This window comes from Trichechus manatus, unplaced genomic scaffold (genome assembly GCF_000243295.1).
Source record: "Trichechus manatus latirostris isolate Lorelei unplaced genomic scaffold, TriManLat1.0 scaffold00026, whole genome shotgun sequence".
Lineage (NCBI taxonomy): Eukaryota > Metazoa > Chordata > Mammalia > Sirenia > Trichechidae > Trichechus > Trichechus manatus.
The window spans coordinates 20,189,177-20,208,715 of NW_004443962.1; the positions used below are offsets into that span (position 1 = coordinate 20,189,177).

The 19,539-nt window shown below is 38.3% G+C and overlaps 2 protein-coding genes across 2 annotated transcripts in view; both read right to left on the minus strand.

Annotated features, from left to right (window-relative positions):
• The window catches only part of GRAMD1C (GRAM domain containing 1C), a 73,642-nt gene extending 62,420 nt beyond the window's left edge, over positions 1-11,222 (minus strand). The window contains exons 1-2 of the mRNA XM_004373674.2: positions 11,210-11,222; positions 6,155-6,161 (exon numbers count right to left, since the gene is read on the minus strand). The gene's annotated coding sequence lies outside the window, so the exon portion shown is untranslated. The remainder of the gene's footprint in view (positions 1-6,154; positions 6,162-11,209) is intronic.
• Positions 11,223-15,165: 3,943 nt separating this feature from the next.
• The window catches only part of LOC111820092 (GRAM domain-containing protein 1C-like), a 56,605-nt gene continuing 52,231 nt past the window's right edge, over positions 15,166-19,539 (minus strand). The window contains exon 4 of the mRNA XM_023728861.1: positions 15,166-15,357. Coding sequence (XP_023584629.1) covers positions 15,218-15,357 — 140 coding nt within the window. The 3' untranslated portion in view covers positions 15,166-15,217. The remainder of the gene's footprint in view (positions 15,358-19,539) is intronic.

Genomic DNA, 19,539 nt, shown 5'->3' on the forward strand with positions numbered 1-19,539 from the left:
AGCAGGAGAAAGGTGGAGTGCAGAACTCAAATTCTAGTAAGAAGACCAGACTTAATGGTCTGACTGAGACTGGAAGAACCCCAGAAAGCATGGCCCCTGGATTCTCTATCAGCCCAGAACTAAAACAATTTCTGAGGCCAACTCTTCAGACAGGGATTGGACTAGACTGTGGGACATAAAGTGGTACTTGTGAGGAGGGTGTCTCTTAGCTCAAGTAGATACAAGAGATTAAGTGGGCAGCTTCTGTCCAGAGGTGAGATGGGAAGGCAGAGAGGGCTAGGAGCTGGTTGAATGGACATGGGGAATCAGGGGTGGACAGGAGGACTATGCTGTCATAGTATGGGGAGAGCAACTAGAGTCACATAACTATGTATAAATTTTTGTATGGGAAAAAAAAAAAGCAATAACACACATAGTTCAACGATGTAGACGAGACTAAATCGGCACAACAGACCAGGTGCAAGAACAAGAGAGCAGGAGGGGGCTGGAAAGCTGGACAAATGGAAATGGGGAACCCAAGGTGGAGAAGGGGAGAGTGTTGACAAGTCACAGGGTTTACAGCTAATGGCACAAAACAATGTATGTATTAATTGTTTAAGGCAAATCTGATTTGCTCTGTAAACTCTCACCTAAAGCACAATTAAAAAAAAGAAAAAGAACTATCTATATGGTATCAAATTGACAACAAGAACTCAAAATATCAGGAAATTTAGGGCAGTGAGTTTATATTAATGGGATAAGGAGGGTGAGGATGGTTGTACAACTTGAATGTAACCAATGTCACTGAATTGTACATGTAGAAGATGTTGAATTGGTGTATGTTCTATGTATATTCTCAATAACAACAAAAATATAAATAAAATTTAAAAATATAAAAAACAACTTTGGCAACAACCCAAGGCACAGTGATAGGTAGGAGGCTATTCTAATTGTTCAAGCTGGAACTGATGGGGATCTTGGTAATCAACTGGACACAGTAGGTAAAGAGGTAAGAAATAAGGATACATTCAGGCTTCAGGGAGACTGGGTAGATGGTGGTATGGTTCACTGACCCTAGAGAAATAGACAGAGTTCTGCCAGCCAAAAAGGGTCAAAAAGAGGAAACAATGTAAGAATACAAACACTTCTAAACTGCTAAAATATTTAACAAATGTGACTAAAATAGTTAGAAATTTTACATTCATTTATTCAAAGAAAATTTGAACGTTGCATTTATTAGTTTATAGCACTACCGGAAAACGACTAGAATTCCAAGTAACTCCAAAAGGAATGATCATTGCAGAGTGTCATAAGAAAGAATGAGGGTCTACAGGAGAAGGCTGGATGACACTCTTCCAAAGCATCTCAGGGTGACATTAACTATTTGGAGACTGGCCTCAGCCCTGCCTCTGCACAGCTGGAGTTGAATGGGCTCAGGGTGGGCAGGGCAGGGACTGACTTAAACAAGCCACTCTCACAAACTTCATATACTTACTCAGCTGTAAATGCACTAATTCAGAGTAGGAGAACATTCCCTTCTAGTGATCAGAAATCCCTCATTCTACTACCCAGGACACCTGAATAGTAATGGATGTCAGATTAGTAATCAGAAAGCTGCATGATAAGCATGGAATCAGAGTAAAAGTAGACAGCTGTAAGAAATGATTGACTGTGACCTTGGTACTGTGACATTGGTGGGGCTAATGACTCATCTCTGTCCCACCTCTGTGTATTTCTCTATTGGTTAAAGTTCACCTCTGTGAACCTACTTCTCTAAATCTGGCTAAGGCTCCTTCAAACTATCGTATTCTTTCTTTATGTATCTTAATTCATTCAATCAACTGTTTTCAACATTTTTGTCCCCGATACACCTGAGGAATGGGAAACTCTTCTGTCATTCTTTTATTAATGATCTCCAAAATAGAAGCTGGAGTGACAACGTATCAGAATTTGGGAAGGGTGGGTCTATACACATGCCCCCTCTTTCTGCCCTTTGAGAAAAGGCCCCACAGCCATTCTGTCGATTCAATCCTTAGAACTCAAAATGAGTGAACAGTTCTGCTCTATTAGGCTCTAGATTTTAAAACTCACTCTCAGAATGCATTCTTACATTTCTGTGGAGAGCTAGCTTCCTTGAAGGCCCTATGTATTGACAAGAGAGACCACTATTGTGTTTCTACAGAAAATAGCAAAAAAGAGTACATTTTGATTCTGTATATATCCTGCCTATATTATTGCTATAATTAATTATAAATCCAATAATACAATAAAATTAGTAGTAATATGAAAGGATTTATTGAGCTTTAACAAAAAAAAAACCTTAAATTTTAACCCTTGTTACTGATAACTTTAGGTATACATGCTATTTTCTTAGTAGTCCAAGTATATAGAAAATAATATTTCTTTTGGCAATTGAGGACACTTTAGTGTTTCAAGACAATCATTTCTTCTCACTATACATATAGAGGAGCCCTGGTGGTGTGGGGGGTTAACAGCTTGACTGCAAACCAAGAGGTCGGCAGTTCAAATCCAACAGACGCTCCTTGGAAACCCTATGGGGCAGTTCTATTCTGTGCTACAGAGTTGCTATGAGTTGGAACCAATTCGACGGCACCTAACACAACATACATATAGAAGATTTAAGAAATTGAGTTAAATATACAGTGAACTTAGGATTTACCCTGAATACTGTTTTTGAAACTGAATTCCTGCCTATGTTTTCTCCCCATCCTTTGTCTTTCCTTGAGCAAAGCAATTAAAATATGTCATGTTAATGAAGTGAACTGATTATTTGGACTTTAGACCGTTAAAATTCTACTACATTAAGTCATTCAAAAATATTTATTGATCATCTGCTACATGTAATGTGGCCCTATAATCTATTGTCCAAACTGCCATACTTGGAGAGTAAAGAAGGCACTATTTATATTTACATTGCCAGAGGCTAAACCCCAGTCCCAAACTGTACTGGTCATGCCAAACCAGAAACATGCCAAACACTCAGTCACTGGAGACAGACAATGAACAAAACAGACATGGTCCTTGTCCTCAAGGTGTTTATAGTCACACAAAGAGAACAGGAGTAGAACAAATAATTATAATTGTAATAAATGTTATAAAGGAGAAGTACAAGATGTTATAGGAAGGTGAAACAGTAGAACCTGACTTACATGTGATTAATGAGTTTGAGTTAGAACTAGGATCGGGGATAAGAGGGTCACAGCTTTTCAGGGAGAAAGAACATGTTTGAAGATCCCTGTTCCAAAACAAACGCAGAACATTTCAGAAGACAAGAAGGGGCAGGGTGTGTTGAGGAGAGAGGTTGGAGTAGGGGGCTGGGGACAGATCATGGAGGCCCTAGGTAACGTTTTAGATTTCTATTGCAAGGGCAATGGGTAGTCAGCAGGCGACTAATAGAAGCTGGGTATTTCTTTCTCTAAAGATAAATGTGGCTGTAGGATTGTTCGGGGGTCAACAAACTGTTTCTAGAACAGGATCAGTCAGTAAATATTTTAGGTTTTGCAGGCCATGCAGTCTCGCTTCCAACTACTGTCACTGCAGCGTGAAAGCAGCCACAGATAATATCTAAATGAATAAGTGTTTCCTTAAACTTCACTGCTGGACACCAGAATTTGAATTTTATATGATTACCATGTGTCATGAAGTCTACTTCTGATTTTTTTTTTTTTTAACATTTAAAAATGTAAAACCATTCTCAGTCTGTGGACCATACAAAAACAGGTAGCAGGACTATCTGTCAGAACACAGAAGTGTGTTTGTGGGTGGAGGGGCTAAGCTAAGCAAGAGAGCTGTGGGTGGGGTGGGAAAGGGCCTAGAGACTTATCTTGAACCATGGTTGCACAGTTCTGGAGCTGCCACTGTACCCTGACCCCACAAATCCCACACAGTCAGTGCACTGACAAAGGCTGGGAACTTTGCTGAGGTGCTATAAATTACTTCATGAGTGACCATACTGGAAATTTAAAAACATCTAAATTAGGACTTACGTTAGACCAAATATCTGGAATAAACTGCCCTTTCAGAAGCAATGCATCAAAAGAGTTTTAAAATGTCCTTTTAAAAACCTTCATTTTCAAAGACACTATATTTGGCTTCAGCTTTTTTCTCCTATTGTGGATATACTTTTACTGGAGAAATAAAACACACACTCACACACATGATTTTACAATCATTTTGTAGTATTTAATTAAATAATCTTTTTTTTCTAGATTAATTTGCTTTGTTTTTAAGGTCTCATGAAGGAAGGAAGCAGAAGTAACATATTCACTTTTACTCTCAGATTTCCCAATTACAAGCAATCACGAATATAATAATCTGCACTTAAATTCTTTAATAATATTTTGAATATATATAATATGTAATACTCAAATTATTTCTAAGGTTGTTTTATAGGACTTTGTAATTATACTGTGTATTTTACAGTGTTTTTTTTTTTAACTTTTTCTTACAGTATTACACAAGATCAAGAAATCTAATCAATGTGGCTTTATCACTTTAAAAAACTAGAAGGCAAGTGAGGCTTATAAAAGTATACATGTGATGTATACCAAGACTAATTACTCATACACGTCAGTTGCTATTACTGTTATAGATTCTGGTATGCTAAAAATAAAAAAATGCTTCTTCAAAGATCACTAGGAGAATACAGGAAAAGTATTGTTTTTCTAGTTCTCTTTCTGGGTGAATCCTACAGTGTTTAAAATTCCAGTTTTAAAACTGAGACTACCCCCTCAACTTTCATAAATTTTGTACAGTATCTAACCCTTCGTATACACTTAAACACTAATTTTTGTCTTAGTATAGAGCAGTAATTGCCACTGCCCTATTTATTAAAATAAGAGGGTAGTGGACACTTGCAATAAAGAGTTGCGTGTTCAACGATAAATGTAATGCAATAATACGAATATTTAAAAGGTATAACTACTGTAAAGACAGTAACACTCCATGTTCATACGTCAAGACCACAGGTGACATCAGGCTGTCTTGGAGAGGTTTAGATTTTACTGCCAGCCAGTGGATGGAGCTTTTTCTCCGCAGACAGCAGCTATTCCACCTCCTCCCCCTTCGGAAAGTTTGGTTTCATTTTTTCATTAAAGTTGAAACCTCAGTTTCTCCGTGGGCTCACCTGTAAACCTGAACTTTACCACTTTCCCGGAGGTATTTGTTTCCCCCAAGGATGTATCCCAGCTTACTCGCTTATGATAAAAGCAAAGGTGAGTCTGGGAGGGCAGCAAACCCGACATGTAGCCAGGTGGAGGCTGTGGTCTTAGGTTCCTTGCAGTAATGAGATGAGGGCGCCTGCGTGGGGGACTGCAGGGCAGTCTAAGAACCTGGTATTTGGAGGTGGGGCTAGCCAGGTCTCTAGGGTGACTCAAGTTTTCCAGCCGCTCCTGGAGGCGCAGCCCACTGTAATTAAGGCAGTGGATGTGAACAGACAGACCTGCAGTGGCTGGTCTCCACCGACCGGTGGAGGAGGCACCAGCTGAAGGGCGGTGTGGAGCTGTGCAGCAACAGCTTTTGTGCACAAACTCAGTGCCCCATGCTGGAGGCGGGCGCGCGGCTGGACCAGCAGCCTGGCCACAGGCCTCTGGGCAGGCTGTGCGCCCAAACGCAGAGAAAGGCAGGGGTGGGAAGCTGACCTTGGACTCGAGGCTTCCCTGCCTGCCACGTCGACGGAGGAGGGGCTGGCTAGGCTCTCCCCAACCCCAAGAGCCATGAGTCCCCTCTCTCAGAGAAAGTGGGAGCACCCAAGTAGGGTGCTGCTTGGAAGCACCTGTCCAGCCTGAGAGTTCAAAAGGCCACTCAACCCCAACAGCCCAAGAGGCCAAAATTTTGTCTGCTTCAGTGAGGGGCTTGCCTGGCGGTAGGGAGAGGAGGAAATTCCCACCTGCAGTGGTTAAGCTCCTAGGAGCCTTTCTTTTCTGCTGGAAATCTCTAACCTCCTCCCCAGCATTTGTTTTAATAACGGCTTTATTGAGACATAATTCACATACTATACAATTCGCCCTTTTAAAGTGTACAATTCAGTGGTTCTTTTGTCTATTCACGGACTTGTACAACCATCACGATTAATTTTAGAACATTTTCATCAACCCAAAAAGAAACCTATACCCATTAGCATCACTCCCCATTCCTGCCTGCCCCTAGCAACCACTAATCTACTTTCTCTGCCTAATATGGACATTTAGCCTAATATGGACATGTCATAGAACAGACGGGCTTTTTTCACTTAATGTTTTCAAGGTTCATCCATGTTGTAGTATGTATCAGTTCACTCTTTTTTATTGTCGAATAATATTGCATTATACACATTTTGTTTATCCATTAGTTAATGGACATTTGGGCTGTTTCCACTTGGGGGGCTATTAGGAATAATGCGGCTATGAACATTTGCCTACAGCTTTAGTGTGAAGGTATGCTTTCAATTCTCTTGCGTGTATGCCTAGGAGAGGGATTGATGGCCATATGGTAACTCTATATTTAACATTTTGAGGAACTGCGAAATTGTTTTTCAAAGTGGCTGCACCATTTTACATTCCCACCTACAATGTATCATGATTCCATTTTCATACAGTTTCCACATTCTTACCAACTCTTGTCATTGTCGTCATTTTTTTTTTTTTAAGCCATCCTAATGGGTGTGAAAGAAGCTCTGGCAGCACAGTGGTTAAGTGCTTGGCTGCTAATAGAAAGGTCAGCAAATCAAACCCACCAGTCGCTTTGAGGGAGAAAGATGTGGCAGTCTGCTTCCACAATGATTACTGCCTTGGAAGCCCTATGGGGCAGTTCTGCTCCATCCTATAGGGCTACTATGAGTTGGAAACGACTCCACAGCACCGGATTTGGTTTTATTGTTTTTAATGGGTATGAAGTGCTATCTCACTGTGGTTTTGATTTATATTTCCCTAATGGCTAATGACATTGAACATCTTTTCATGTACTTTTTGGCCATTTGTATATGTTCTTTGCAGAAATGTCTATTCAAATCTTTTGCCCATTTTTTAATTGGGTCATTTGTCTTTTTGTATATTCTGGATACAAGTCCTTTATCAGATATATAATTTACAAGTATTTTCTCCCAGTGAGTGGATTTTCACTTTCTTAATAATGTCCTTCAATGTAAAAAGTTTTAAATTTTGATGAAATCCAATTTTTTTTTTTTTTGTTACTGAGCTTTTGGTGTCATAGCTAAGAAACCACTGCCCAGTCCAAAGATCGTACAGATTTACTCCTATGTCTTCTTCTAATAATTTTATAATTTCGCACATACCTTTAGAACTATGATCCATTTTGAATTAATTTTTATATATGGTGTGAGGTAGGGGGTAAAACTTCATTTTCTGGCATGTGGATGTCTAGTTGTCCCAGTACCATTTGCTGAAAAGATAACTCTTTCCTTCATGTGATTGTTTGGGCACTCTTGTCAAAAATCAATTGACCATATATCATTCAGCCATAAAGAGAAATGAATTTCTGATACATGCTATGGCATGGATGGACCTTGAAAATATTATGCTAAGTGAAAAAAAATCAGACACAAAGGATAAATATTGTATGATCTCACTTATATAAAATACCTAGAATAGGCAAATGCATAGAGACAAAAGGTTATTAGTAGTTACCAGGGGTTGGGGAGAGAGGAAATGGGAAGTTATTGCTTAAGGAGTACCTCTGGGGTTATGAAAAACTTTTGGAACTAGATAGAGACGATAGTTGCACAACATGGTGAATGTAATTAATGTCATTGAATTGTACACTTATAAATGATTTAAATGGCAATTTTTTTGTTATATATTTTACCACAATAATTTTTTTTTAATCAATTGACCATAAATATAAGGGTTTATATTTGGACTCTCAATTCTATTCCATTAATCTTATACAAGATATTACTTGACAACAGAGGTATTCTATTCCATTAATCTTATAAAAGATATTACTTGACAATAGAGGTAGTTTTACTTCTTCCTTTCCAATCTGGATTTCTTTCTTTTTCTTACCTACTTGCTCTGGCTAAAACCTTCAGTACAGTGTTGAACGGAAGTGTTGAGAGATCATCCCTGATGTTAGGGGGAAACATTCAGCCTTTCACCACTAAGGATAACATTAAACCAACTAAACCCGTTGCCGTCAAGTCAATTCCAACTCATAGCAACCCTATAAGACAGAGTAGAACTGCCCCATAGGGTTTCCAAGGAGCGCCTGGTGGATTCAAACTGCCGACCTTTTGGTTAGCAGCCGTAGCACTTAACCACTATGCCACCAGGGTTTCCAAGGATGATGTTAGCTGTTGGTTTTCTGAAGATGCCCTTTATCAGGTCAAAGAAGTTACCTGCTAGTCCTAGTTTGTTGAGTGTTTTAGTTTGTTTTTAATCATAAAAGGGTACTGGATTTTTGTCAAATGCTTTTTCTGTATCTGTTGAGAAGATCATGTGGTTTTTGTCCTTAATTCTCTTGATACAGTATATTATATTGGTTAATTTCCATATATTGAATCATCCTTGCATAAACCCCACTTGGTCATGACATATAATCTTTTTCATATGTTGCTGGATTCAGTTTGCTAATATTTCACTGAGGATTTTTATGTCTATATTTATAAGGGATATTGGCCTGTAGTTTTCTTGTGATGTCTTTGTCTTTGGTATCAGGGTAACACTGGCCTCATAAAAAAGTTGGGAAGTGTTTTCTCCTCCTCTGTGTCTCACACATATCTTTTAGGTCTAGTTAACTTATAGTATTTTTCAAGTCTTCTATTTCTTTGTTGATCTTTTGTCAAGTTGTTCTATCCATCATTGAAAGTAGGGTATTGAAATCTCCAACTATTACTGTTGAACTGTCTATTTCTCCCTTCAGTTCTGTCAAGTTTTGCTTCATGTATTTTAGGGCTCTGTTGTCATGTGCATATATGTTTATAATTGGTATGTATTCAAGATGGATTGACTCATTTTTCTTTATAAATGATGTCTGTACTAACAATTTTTTGTCTTTAAGTCTGTTTTGTCTCATATCAATATAGTCGCTTCATCTCCCTTAACTGTTACTGCTTGCATTGTATATCTTCTTCCATTCTTTTACTTTCAAGATGGTAGACTGTTGGATCACGTTTTTTTTTTTTTTCCATTCTGCCAATTTCTTCCTTTTGATTGGACCCAGTTACACTTAATGAGTTAATGTAATGTCTGCCATTTTGCTATTTGTTTTCTATATGTCATGTATTGTTTGTTCCTGTACTCCTTCATTACTGCCTTCTTTTGTATTAAATATTCTCTAGTGTACCATTTTAATTCCTCTTTGTTTCTTTTACTGTATTTTTAAAAATCTTTTTTTTTTTTTGGTTGTCCTAGGGATTACAATTGATATGTGAACTTATAGCTATGAACTTTGTTTTGCTTCAGGTTTCTTCTTGGAATTTGAATAGTCTAATCTAAATTAAATAAAGAAAAATAAAAAGCAGCTCTTCAATTCTAAACACTGGGAAGTTGTTATTATAATAAGCATCTGCCTTTGATATGAGCACTTACCTTGTCTAATAAGACATTCTGCCATAACCTGAAGATACTGAGGTAACTTCTATCCCTGGCAACAAAAGATGTAAAGAAAAACTGCAAGGAAAAATAATAGGATAGTTTTAGTATCTTGGAAAAATAAAGGGAAAGTATCTGTTGCAAAGTCTGCTACGACATGTTACGGTAAAACCAAACTACTAGGTGGCCACCACCTACTTATATATTATTTTCATTTAACTTTTTGCTACAATAGAAAAAAACCAGAAATGTGTGTATGAACAAAGTACCTTTACAAACTGTATCTTACAACAGCTAGTATTTTATCAAATATAATTTTATCAATATTTACTAAGGAAAAGGGCTTGAAATAGGTATTTATGAATGTCATGGTCTGACTATTAAAATCAATATAAACAGAATTATGAAAATTTTCTGTTATTATGAACTTTGCAAAGAGACATAAATTGGTTGCCATTTAAGCCAAGTATACACACAAAATTTTTTTTTAAAGTGGATTTCAGAAACAAATTTAAGGATCTTAATTTTAAATTATATCATCTTCCAGTCTTCTAAAAACTCCAGAAATACTTAATTTCTACTACTTATAAAACCCCCCAGATTAACACTAAACTTTGTTTTGAGTATTACAGAAGAAAACAAGTATGTTTCAGGCCATAATTCTTTGTTTGCTTTCAGCCCTATCTCTTTCTCTACATTGAACTGATTTTTGCAAAGTTATATTTTAAAATGGGCTATTATGAGAAAATGTGGCAATTGGCAGCACTACATGCAGTCTCTCAGTCTGTCGTCTCTTCCAGTCCTCTAGTGAGTGACCTTTCACAGCTGAGTGATTGCCTTTGGAACAAGAAAGCTCAGCTCTATGCTTGATTTACTAAATGAAACGTCAAACGATAACATATTGGGTGGTTATGGACATCTTAAAGTGCTATTTTCCAATTAAGTTAAAACTTTGCTATAATAATATTCTCATCAAGCGGAATTTTTTTATAAAGAAGATATATCTAGGAAGTCTTCCAAACAGAATTACATGGGTAACATGTGACATAATGATCACTACTTACTGTCCCATTTCCTTTTCTTAGGCCAAATGGTTTTTGCCTTTTGTTTTATAATAATCTTACAATCCTGTGTTCAGAGATATAGATAAGAAAAACTTCACAGTCCATCTCATTTTCACTACCGTGTTGTGCTTGGTAATTCCCATTTCTTAAATTAAAACCTTCTTATCAACTCTATCCATTCTCCTACACAACCAGCACATTTCCAATCCTTAAAAATTCCAAGTTTCTGGATAATCTATGTAAACTATAGCTTCCTTTATTTCTCACCAGATATCCAACTTCAAAAATTTGTTAATAAATCTTGGTTCAATAATAACCTTCCTAATTTGGAAAGCGAAGCCGTGGTGGCACAGTGGTTAAGAGCTCAGCTGCTAACCAAAAGGTTGGCAGTTCAAATCCACCAGCCGCTCCTTGGAAACCCTATTGGGGAGTTCTATTCTGTTCTATAGGGTCGCCATGAGTCAGAATTGACCCAACAGCAATGGGCTTAATTTGGACAGAGCTCTAGATAACGATACCTCTGAGCTGCTGGGGCACAGAACATATTCTAGAACCCCACACAACTAAAAGTACCCTGATGAGCCTTCCTTTAGTCATAGGGTACATAAAGGGATGAACGTTTGAAAGCACACAGCTTCTTCATGATAATGGAAAAAGAGATCATTGAGTCAGCATGGTAAGAAAGTTAAGACCAGGTCCCTGCAGTTAAACTACTGGGTTCATGGCCTAGCTCTACCATTTCTTAGTTCTGTGACTTTCGTTCACTTGACTTCTCTGCTCTTTAGTTTCTCATCTGCAAGATAAGAATAATTATACTAGTAGATTTTTGTAAGCATTAAATGAATAAATGTATGTAAAGAGCTTAAAACAGTGCCTGGAACACAATAAGTGTTCAGTAAATGCTAGTTGTTATTATCATGACAACGAGTAAATGCTAGTTGCTGTTATCACTATTAAAATTAAAATGCTTGACCCTGAAATCCCATCACATAAGCTCAAGGAGGCGTGGTTAGGCTGCTCACTGCAGCATGATTTATAATAACAAAACACTGGAAATAACCTAACAGTCAGGAAACTATGGAGAGAGAGCTACCTGTATGTATGGACATGTGACTCCAAGAGACAATGTTAAGTTTAAAAAGAGAGAGAGAATTGAAGAACAAGGTGGATAAGCATTTTACTTTGGGGAAAGCAGCAAAACAATATGTTTATAGACAGGCATAAAAACCTTCTGCCGTCAAGTCAATTCTGACTCACAGTGACCCTACAGGACACAGTAAAACTGCTCCATAGGGTTCCCAAGGAGCGGCTGGTGGATTCGAACTACCGACCTTTTGGTTAGCAGCCGGGTTCTTAACCACTGCGCCACCAGGGTTCCATATTTATGTATATATGTACATCAGTGCAAGGAGCCCTGGTGGCACAGTGGTTAAGCACTCAGCTGCTAAACGGAAGGTTGGCAGTTTGAAACCACCAGCGACAGGAGAAAGACGTGGCAGTCTGCTTCCCTAAAGACTGGAAACCCTATGGGGCAGTTCTACCCTGTCTTATACAGTAGCTATGAGATGGATTCAAGTCGACAGCAGTGAGTTTGGTTTCGGCTGTGTACATAAATGGAAAGTAAAAACGTCTGAAACATCTGAAAAAATACATATCAAACTGATAACAGTGTTTGCCTCTAGAAAGGCAATGGAATTGGGGCTTATGGGTACAGAAGGAGGATGTTAGCTTTAAAATCATTTGATGGTTTTTTATAATGCACATGTATGCATGTTCTAATTGTAAAATTTAAAGTATTTTAGTTCTTCCACCTCCCTTCCTGAACAGTTCAGCTCTAAAGCTGTTCATGGCACAGAGAAAAGTGGGCATCCACACGGGGGAGGGGGAGGGCAGGGCAGGGGAGCTGCAGCAGCCCAAAGCAGGAGAAAGAGTCAGAGAAGAATGAGGAGGTGGTCCACACAGAGGGGCTGCCCTGTACCGAATGTCAGAGACCAAATGGGGTAAGAAGGGCCTCTTCCCACTGGCCAAATCTGGGACATTCTGAACAACAAAACAAATAATGACAGTAATGGATTATAACTCACTGAATAAAATAAGAAACTATGAGTTCATATGAACATATATGAATAAACTTAAAGCTTGATGAGGAATGCTATATTTACAGAGTTTCCAAGTTCTTTGCCATACAATACATATTAATTACAAAGGAAAATAGACTCACTTTACGTTAAATTCTGGCAGATACCACCTTAATCAAGTAATCACAGTGAATATCACTAGTAATGGTACAAACTGAAATTATAAGCCACCTGAGAGGATGCAAAAAGAATACAGCCTCACTAAACTTCCTGATTATAGCACCAGAAACTCAAGTGGGTAGAAAAGAAGTGGCAGGAAGTAAAAGTGTTCTGCTAATTAGCTCATTGTCTCATCTTATATACGTGGAAATAAGGAAATGAGATACGTAGGATCTCATTCTAACTATGATAATGGAAGACGTTATTTTCAGGGTTTTTTTTAATATCTAAAAGTAAAAAACTTTATTAAAAAGTTTAAAAATAAAGAATACAGCCTCACTTGTGTTTCTCCTGCCAAAATTGCATATTCTAAATTTAATCACAAGGAAACATCAGAGAAACACAAGTTAAGGAATATCCTACAAAATAAGTGACCTGTAACCTTTAAAACCATCAAAGACAGAAAAGTCAAGGAAAGATTAAGGAACTTAAAAAGCACGACAACTAAATGTAATGTGTAATTCTGAATTGGGTGTATTTTCTATAAAGGACATTACTGGGACAACTGGGGAAACTGAATGGGGTCTGAGGATTGATCAGTGGTAATGGATCAGTATTAATTTCTTGACTTTGATGGCTTTACAGAAGAATGACTTTGGCAATACTGGAATATTTGGAGTATGAGGCATCAGGTCAGGGGTAGATTATCCAACAGGCAAGGTAAGCACAGTGCTTACCTTGCTTTACCAGATCATCTGTAGTGAACAATTTCACAGTTTTTCACCACATCAAAGATTCTGTTTCTAGGTATGGCTGGCATCTGTCTCTCTCCCAACCCCACAGCACCTTCCTACAGAATCAAAGCCTCTTTTCAAATTTACAATCCCTGACAGGGATGGATGACTCAGTAAGCAAGGTAAGCATGAGCTTACTTGTGTTTACTTACTAAACTTACTTAGATGATCTGGTAAGCAAGGTAAGCACCGTGCTCACCTTGCCTATTGGATAATCCGTCCCTGCATCAGGCTGACAATTTACTCTCAAATGGTCAGGGTGAGGGGAGTTCTTTGCACAGTAATTGGGAGTTTTCTGTAAGAATGAGGTTGTTTCAAAATGAAAATACAATTTAAAGTGCATTTGAAAGAAACTTTACAGGATAAAAATCATCATCACAATAATTCAGTGTCATAGTAGTCTCTCTCTTCCTGCCCCTCTCTTCCCTTCTTTCCCTTCCTTTATTCCTTCCTTCTTTCCTTTCCTTTTTTCTTTCCTCCTTCTCTTCCTTTCTTCTTTCTTTTGTCAATATTGTTTCTAACGTCACACAGAGCCCTAACCAATTAATCACCAACAACTACTTAAGGCTATACAAATCTAGCATTAAATACAATGTATTTAATATCATCTATCAGAGGAGCCCTCCGGGCACAGTAGTTAAGTGCTCAGCTGCTAACTGAAAGGTCAGTGCTTCGAACCCACCAGCTGCTGCACGGGAGAAAGATGTGGCAGTCTGCTTCCGCAGAGATTACAACCAACCTTGAAAACCTTACGGGGCAGTTCTACTCTGTCCTACAGGGTCGCTATGAGCCAGAATCAAATCGACAGCACTGGGTTTGGTTTTTAGTGATCTCTACCAGATATTCCTAGCTCCAAAAAGGAATTGCCTATATTCACAACACTGATAATCAGTATGAGGCAGATTTTCTTTATGTTATGGAATAAGGTGATATTAGAAAAGTATTTCACCTTTTCACCCTCTGTGATGATTTGGATCGCATTTGGGATGAGTCGAGCAGTTTTCTCCTTAGTCATGAAGGTTATATCTTCTAAAGCTATAGAAATCTAAACACATTAAAAAAATGAAACATTGCAAAATGTATTTTCCAGAAACATGAACAACACAAACAACCATTACATCAATGTAATCCGGAATACTAAACTGAAAAACCTGAAGGAGTTAGTAAGCACATGCTTGTACTCTCAGAGAAAAATAAGGTAAGTAGCCAGACATTCTTCCCTTCAGTCTTGTCCTCCACCAGCTCCTGTCTAACATTAGGACACGGTGGGAAAAGACACGTGCGTGTTCATGTTCCACATCAACACACAAACACACAAATAAAATTCAGACAGTCTGTCACACAAGACATGGTTTTGGCAGCCAGCAGGATATATGCTCAAGTTTTTTTCAGCCTGAAATCTTTTTCTCTAACTGTATTAAATATGTACAAATAGAGCTCAATATATTAAGAAAAATATATTAAGCATTATGCATACAACATACAAATACATTTACATGTGTACCAATATAGATACACAAATATATATAAATTTACTTTGGAATCTAAAGTACATGGTTATGAGGAAGACTGTACACATTTCATCTCTACAATTATTAGTACCAACAAATCAAATACAAAATACGTCTTACCGTAGTTTCCCATCTGAAGATGTTGCTATAGAAACAGAGCCAGTTTTCTGAAAGGTATAGTCGTCCCTGGAGCAAAATGTCTCTCTGAAGAGCACAAGCATAATCTATATACACAAAAATAAGGGATAGCTTATTTACAAAAGCCTGGCAGCTTAATAAACTTGATACTATTTTAACATATAAAAGTTGCCATTGTTTGTCCATTCATTCATTCATATATTTCAGGCACTAGGGTTACAGCGGTGAATAAACCAGAAATGGCCCTTGCCCTCATGGAACACAGCCTAGAAGGGAAGACAGGCAATAAATGAGTAAATAGAAAAGTAACTATGATAATGACTAAAGCACAGAGAAAGCCATGAGAGCGTATGACAAGGGGCATTCAGGTATGCTGGGGAGGGGTCTTCCTGAAAAAGTGACCTTTAAACTGAGATCTAAAGATCCACAAAGGGCCAGTGGACTATGAGGGAACAGCATGTACAAAGGCCCCATGGTGGAAAAAAATACAGCACACTTGAGGAACTACAAGATAGACCTCTGGGCTGGAGAAGGTCTCACAAGCTTTGGACTCGGAGCTTTATCAGAAGCCATCGGTGACTTTTAAGTGGAAGAGTCATGATCAAAAGTACATTTTTAAAAGGTCACTCCATTTACACTACGAGAAATGGATTCAGATAAATCGGTTGGGAAGGCTATTGTATTAGTCCAGAAGAAAGTGGATGGTGGCTCAGGTCAGGAGATGACAGTATAAAGTGAAAGAAGCAGTTAGATTCAGAGATATTTAAGAGGTAGAACTGACTGGGAATTGGTGATTGATTAGATGTTGGACGAGGGTGAGGGTGGGGTCAAGGATGACTCAGAAAACTGTATACATTTTAGGTTATTTTCAAAGGTGATCCTCTCCATCTCGGCACTAAAATCGAGCAAAATCAAGACTGCCACTGCCGGCCAACATGTTAATATGACGCCTCTAAGATTAAGATCTGGCTCTGTGGCTAATGTAAACAGTATTGCTACATTATCAATATTAGAGGATACACACGGCTACTGAGGGGAGACCTAGTTTATATTAACCACAAAATTTTAAAGCTCTATAAAGTGAATAGCAATTTTAGGAAAATGTTACATAAACCTCAAAGTATTTAAACTTAGTCATGTTCAATTTCTAAGCAACTACTAAAAATTGCACACAGTAATTCAGTCTTTCACAATGCTTCCTTCAGCAAAACAAAGCTGCGATGCCACCAAACAAAAAGTCCCAGTAAATAAGCAGAGGACGTCATTCACTGACTAGTGTGCCTATCTAGAACAAGGATTCGGCGAAAGACCACACTGAGTTGTCCTGAAATTTTTGTCTAAACCACTGAAATAGTTTATTGATTCTGTGGCTGTCAAACTTCAGATCAGAATTACCTGGCAGGCTTGTTAAAATACAGATTGCTGGGCCCCTACCCTCAGAAGTTCTGATTAAATAAGTCTAGGGCAGGGTCAAGAATCTGCAAGGTCTACAAGTTACCAGGGGATTTTAATGCTGTTAGTCTGTAGACCACACTTTGAGAATCACTGCATTCTTTACATTGTTGTTAGGTGCTGTCGAGTCAGCTCCTACTCGTAACAACCTGATGTATAACAGAACAAAACGTTGCCTGGTTCTGCGGCATCCTCACGATAAATCCATGGCAGTCAAGTCGATTCCGACTCCTAGTGACTCTGTAGGATAGAGTAGAACTGCCCCCATAGGGTTTCCAAGGCTGTAAATCTTTACGGAAGCAGACTGCCACATCCTTCTCCTGAGGAGCAGTTGGTGGATTTGAATGGCCAACTTTCAGTTAGCAGCTGAGCGCTTAACCACTGTGTCACCAGGGCTCCTTCCTCACAATAGTAGGTATGTATCAGCCCATGGTTGCAGTCACTACGTCAATTAATCTTGTTGAGGGTCTTTCTCTTTTTCACTGATCCCCTACTTTACCAAGCATGATGTCCTTCTCCAGGGTTTGGTCCCTCCTGGTAACATGTCCAAAGTACGTGAGATGAAGTAAGGAGCATTCTGGATATACATCCTCCAAAACAGATTTGTTCGTTCTTTTGGCAGTCCATGGTACAGTCAATATTCTTCACCAACACCATAGTTCAAATGCATCAAGTCTTCTTCGGGTTTCTTTATTCACTGTCCAGCTTTTGCATGCATATGAGGTGACTGAAAATACCATGGCTTGGGTCGGGCCCATCTTAGTCATCAAAGTGATATCTTTACCTTTTAGGATTTTAAAGAGGTCTTTTGCAGCAGATTTGTCCACTGCAATACATTGTCTGACTGCTGCTTCTATATGTGTTGATTGTGGATCCAAGTAAAATGAAATCCTTGACAACTTCAGTCTTTTCTCCGTTTATCATGATGTTGCTTATTGGTCCAGTTGTCAGGATTTTTGTTTTATGTTGAGGTTTAATCCATACTGGAAGAAGTATAACCAGAATGCTCCTTAGAAGCAAGGATGGCAAGACTTCATTCTGCGTACTTTGGACATGTTATCAGGAAGGACCAGTCCCTGGAGGAGGACATCATGCTTGGTAAGGTAGAGGGTCAGCGAAAAAGAAGAAGACCCTTGATGAGATGGACTGACACAGTAGCTGCAAAAATGGGCTCAAGCATAGCAACAATTGTGAGGATGGCGCAGGACCGGGCAGTGTTTCCTTTTTTTGTACATAGGGTTACTTTGTCTCAGAACTGAGTTGACAGCACCTAACAACAACAATCCATACTGAAGGCTGTAGTCTTTGATCTTCACCAGTAAGTGCTTCAAGTCATCTTCACTTTCAGCAAACAAGGTTGTGTCATCTGCATATTGCAGGTTATTAATGAGTCTTCCTCCAATCCTGATGCCACATTTTTCTTCATATAGTCCAGCTTCTTGGATTATTGCTCAGTATACAGACTGAATAAGTATGGTGAAGGATAAAACCTGGACACACATCTTTTCCTATTTTAAACCACGCATATCCCCTTGTTCTATTCAAATGACTGCCTATTGAGCTACGTACAGGTTCTGCATGAGCACAATTGAGTGTTCTGGAATTCCCATTATTCACAAACAGTGTTATTCATAATTTGTTATGATCCACATAGTTGAGTGCCTTTGCATAGTCAATAAAACACAGGTAAACATCTTTCTGGTATTCTCTGCTTTCAGCCAAGATCCATCTGACATCAGCAATGATATCCCTCGTTCCACATCCTCTTCTGAATCCGGCTTGAATTTCAGGCAGTTCCCTGTCGATGTACGGCTGCAGCCATTTTTTAATTATCTTCAGCAAAATTTTGCTTGCATGTGACATTAATGATATTGTTTGATAATTTCTGCATTCCACTGGATCACCTTTCTTTGGAATGGGCACAAATATGGATCTCTTCCAGTCAGTTGGCAAGGTAGCTGTCTTCCAAATTTCTTGGCATAGGTAAGTGAGACCTTCCAGTGTTGCATCAATTTGTTGAAGCATGTCATATTGACTGACAAAAGATTTTTTTTCAGTGGTTTCCCTAAAATGGTATGTTTTATTATAATAAACTTATACCTCAATAAAATTATTTTTTAAATGTTCCTGGCAATATGTCCTATGGAAAGTTAAAATTAAAAAATTGAAATTTAATATATATATAAAAGATTCCATAGAAGAATCCTGATCAAAAGGGGGGAAATGCAGAACAGAATTCAAAATTCTCATGGATTCTAGACTTTTTGGAGCCATGAAGGGTGTATGAACCTCTGAAATTATTGCCATGATATAATCTTTAAACCTTAAACCAAAAATATCCCCTGAAGTCATCTTAAAACCAAATAGTTCAGCTTAACTAGCAAAAAAGGTCTGCCTTAAGCATTAGGCTCTTTTAAGATCTATGTGGGATCAAACTGACAACAGCAACTCAAAAGATTAGATAGGAATCTTACGAGGCAGTGAGTTTATGTTAATGAGGGAGGAACAACTCAGATAAGGGTGAGAATGTACAACTCGAAAAATGTAATCAATGTCACTAAATTGTACATGTAGAAACCAATGAATTGATGTATGTTTTACTGTGCATATTCTCAACAACAACAAAATAAAAAACAAACAAACAAGTATCTTTATGGTTTTTTTTTAAATTCTATTTTAGGTGAAGGTTTACAGAACTAATATTTTCTCATTAAAGAGTCAGTACACGTATTGTTTTATGACATTGGTTAACAACACCACGACATGTCAACATGCTCCCTTTTTGGCCTTGGAGGACCCTTTTTTTTTTTTTTTTG